Source organism: Perkinsus marinus (genome assembly GCF_000006405.1).
Source record: "Perkinsus marinus ATCC 50983 genomic scaffold scf_1104296948292, whole genome shotgun sequence".
NCBI classification, from domain to species: domain Eukaryota; phylum Perkinsozoa; order Perkinsida; family Perkinsidae; genus Perkinsus; species Perkinsus marinus.
Window position 1 is genome coordinate 1 of NW_003210217.1, and position 2,511 is coordinate 2,511.

General features: G+C 49.9%; 2 protein-coding genes across 2 annotated transcripts; both read left to right on the top strand.

Annotated features, from left to right (window-relative positions):
* Positions 1-95: 95 nt before the first annotated feature.
* Positions 96-1,416, top strand: Pmar_PMAR022834 (hypothetical protein; the record flags this gene model as incomplete). Its single annotated transcript, XM_002778726.1, has 8 exons — positions 96-395; positions 430-594; positions 645-719; positions 802-891; positions 950-1,025; positions 1,080-1,127; positions 1,189-1,279; positions 1,326-1,416. Coding segments are annotated over 8 exons (936 nt in total), but the record flags the coding sequence as incomplete, so codon positions are not given.
* Positions 1,417-2,023: 607 nt separating this feature from the next.
* Pmar_PMAR022835 (hypothetical protein) lies at positions 2,024-2,288 on the top strand (the record flags this gene model as incomplete). The annotated part of the gene is made up of 2 exons (XM_002778727.1): positions 2,024-2,142; positions 2,194-2,288. Coding segments are annotated over 2 exons (214 nt in total), but the record flags the coding sequence as incomplete, so codon positions are not given.
* Positions 2,289-2,511: the final 223 nt, after the last annotated feature.

Below are 2,511 nucleotides of genomic sequence, written 5' to 3' on the forward strand. Positions count from 1 at the left end.
CCTGTGTGAACGACTTCCACATCACAGCAGACAATTACGCACAGGTTCGCAGCTGCTATCACACTATGTACTGGAGAGCTGTGTGGTGATCTCAGTTACAGGAGAAGTGCCTTATCGACCATCCTGTGCAGTGTGGGTCGCCATTCTCGTTTCTGTTCTTCATCTCATACACGTGCATCATCACCTTTGTCGTGCTCAATTTGGTCATAGCAGTCATCTTAGAAGGCTTTGAGGACTCCACCAAATCGGATGAAAAGGTAGCGAGTTCAATTCCTAGCGTCGACATTTTTAAGGATTATCAGAATGTCGTGAACAAGTGTATCGATGTGTGGAAGCAATTCGATCCTCACTACGACATGGAGCTGCCGATTGACTCAGCGGTCCGGCCCACAGAGGTATACTCCGGTTTAATGTGGTTTCAATGCTCAGATAGTTTTTATGGAGACTGTGAATTCTGAGCTGATGCGCGACAACCCTGTACTGCGGAAGAAAATGATGAGGTTTCGTCTCGAACGTGGAGGAGGCACTCTGTACCGGTCGATCCCACTGAAGCAAGCGGCGTTCATTCGGATGCAGATAGACTCCAAGGGGAAGGTGATGCAGCTGTGGTGACAGTCGATGGTGATGGGAAAGTGGTCGGTCAGGTCCACTTCCTCAATGCGGTATCCTCAGCACTCCGTATGATAACGGTGCGAGATGATTCCTCTCTCATGGAAGAAGTAAGCTCGTACTCTATGACGCTTGCACACACATAGTCGTGTTGAAGGGGATCCTGCATATGGGCTGCTGTCCTCTATTCAGATCGTATCATTGGAGACAGGGAAGCATGTCTCTAGGGAAACACGGCGCATTGCTAAAGTCCGCAGAACAGTGATGTCCCAGGCTAATGTGGTGAGACACGGTTATAGCTGACGATACTTTTGGATGGTCTATGCCGTCCATGGCTCAGTTGGATTTCCAAGGATCCATCGCAGTGAAGGAGGCCCCGCCGCGGAAGAAATCATTTCTAGGAGGTTTTCTCAAGGGTGAGACATTTGTGCTTGGGATCGTCGACATAAGGTGGTATGGTGCTTCTTCAGAGCTCATGTCCCCTGAAGGCTCGGTGGATGAGCCGCCGCAGCTGACTGGTGAGTTATGAGATACTTGAGTGAAGGCGAGTGACTGGATCTGGCACGGTGTGTGGTTCAGGATCAGGAACACAAGAGAGTCAGGAAGTGCAGTGCAATGCAGAGCTGGTACAATATGTGGCCGCGGCAAGGATACAGCATGCAATGAGACAGTGAGAAGAAGGCTGCTACATAGTCGAGTTGCACTGAGCTGTCCAGATATCTGGAGGCTAAGCATGAACGAGATGAGGATAGCTCTCAAGGAGACTCCACTCCGCACGATGAGAATATCCCCGCTGCAGCTGGATGATGATGACGAGCCTATTAGTGTACATTATACCGTCATGTCATGTCGCTGCTGCTGTAAGATTTACCTCGATATGGATTTGTTTTGTTGGAAGTCGGGAAAGGAGTCTGAGCGAACTGGCAGAACGTCAAAATCCACCTCTCCGGCACATACGTTGATAGAATGCAATCAGCCAAAACATGGAGGTAATATTCCGAAAATACCGCCACGTTGTCGCACCGCAATCGCCAGACGCACAATATTAGAAGAACGTGCGAAGGTAGATGGAATCCACGTAAACACACGCAGCTCGCGCACAAAATGTGTAGCACAATACGAAAGGATACAGTGCCCAATTGGGAGAGGAAGAACGGCTCGATCCCGAGTGGAAGAGCGTGGTTCCATCGGGTGGTCGAACGTCAGAAGCGAAGTTCTGCGTGGTGTACCAAGCTGGTAGACCACATACCTGAGGAGTATGTGTGTCACATACGCAGAAAGGCACATGTGAAACACGTGACGCCTTCCTCCCCATTGAGTGTTCAGGAGTGGATTCAGGGGGGCTGATATGATACTGCCATACGTCGGAGCATGCTATTAGACCTGCCTCATGGTCAGTTGACATCTTCTCGCTATGCATATCGTCGTATTGGGCCTAGTGCTGACTCTGATGGACCGAGCGAGCGGCGACAGCGGCACAGTGAGGGGGACTCCAGCAATGTGTACTGAAAAGATCTCTGACGAAGCCGTAGCGTAAGTCAGATAGGTGCCTTCGTATCGGACCCATGGACCCATTCTTCATAGGTACATTACCTCCGAGAATGGTGGTAATATGACGCGTCGTAGTGTTACCATCACGAATGGCTCAGCAGCTACCTATCACGTTAAGTTGAACTCCGGTAGGTCCATTTGGGTCTCAGCATTGACTCATGCCTGTCCATTCTCAGCATCATTGAGCCAGAGACCAGTCGAGGGTTTCGGTGGGGCCTTTACAGCAGCATCGGGTGTCAATTATAAGAAGTTAAGTGACGAGGATAAACGCAAATTTATCGAGTTGTAAGCCGTCCATTTAAGCGTCATTCGCGGAGTTCATCATGCATCAATGTAGATACTTCAGTCAGA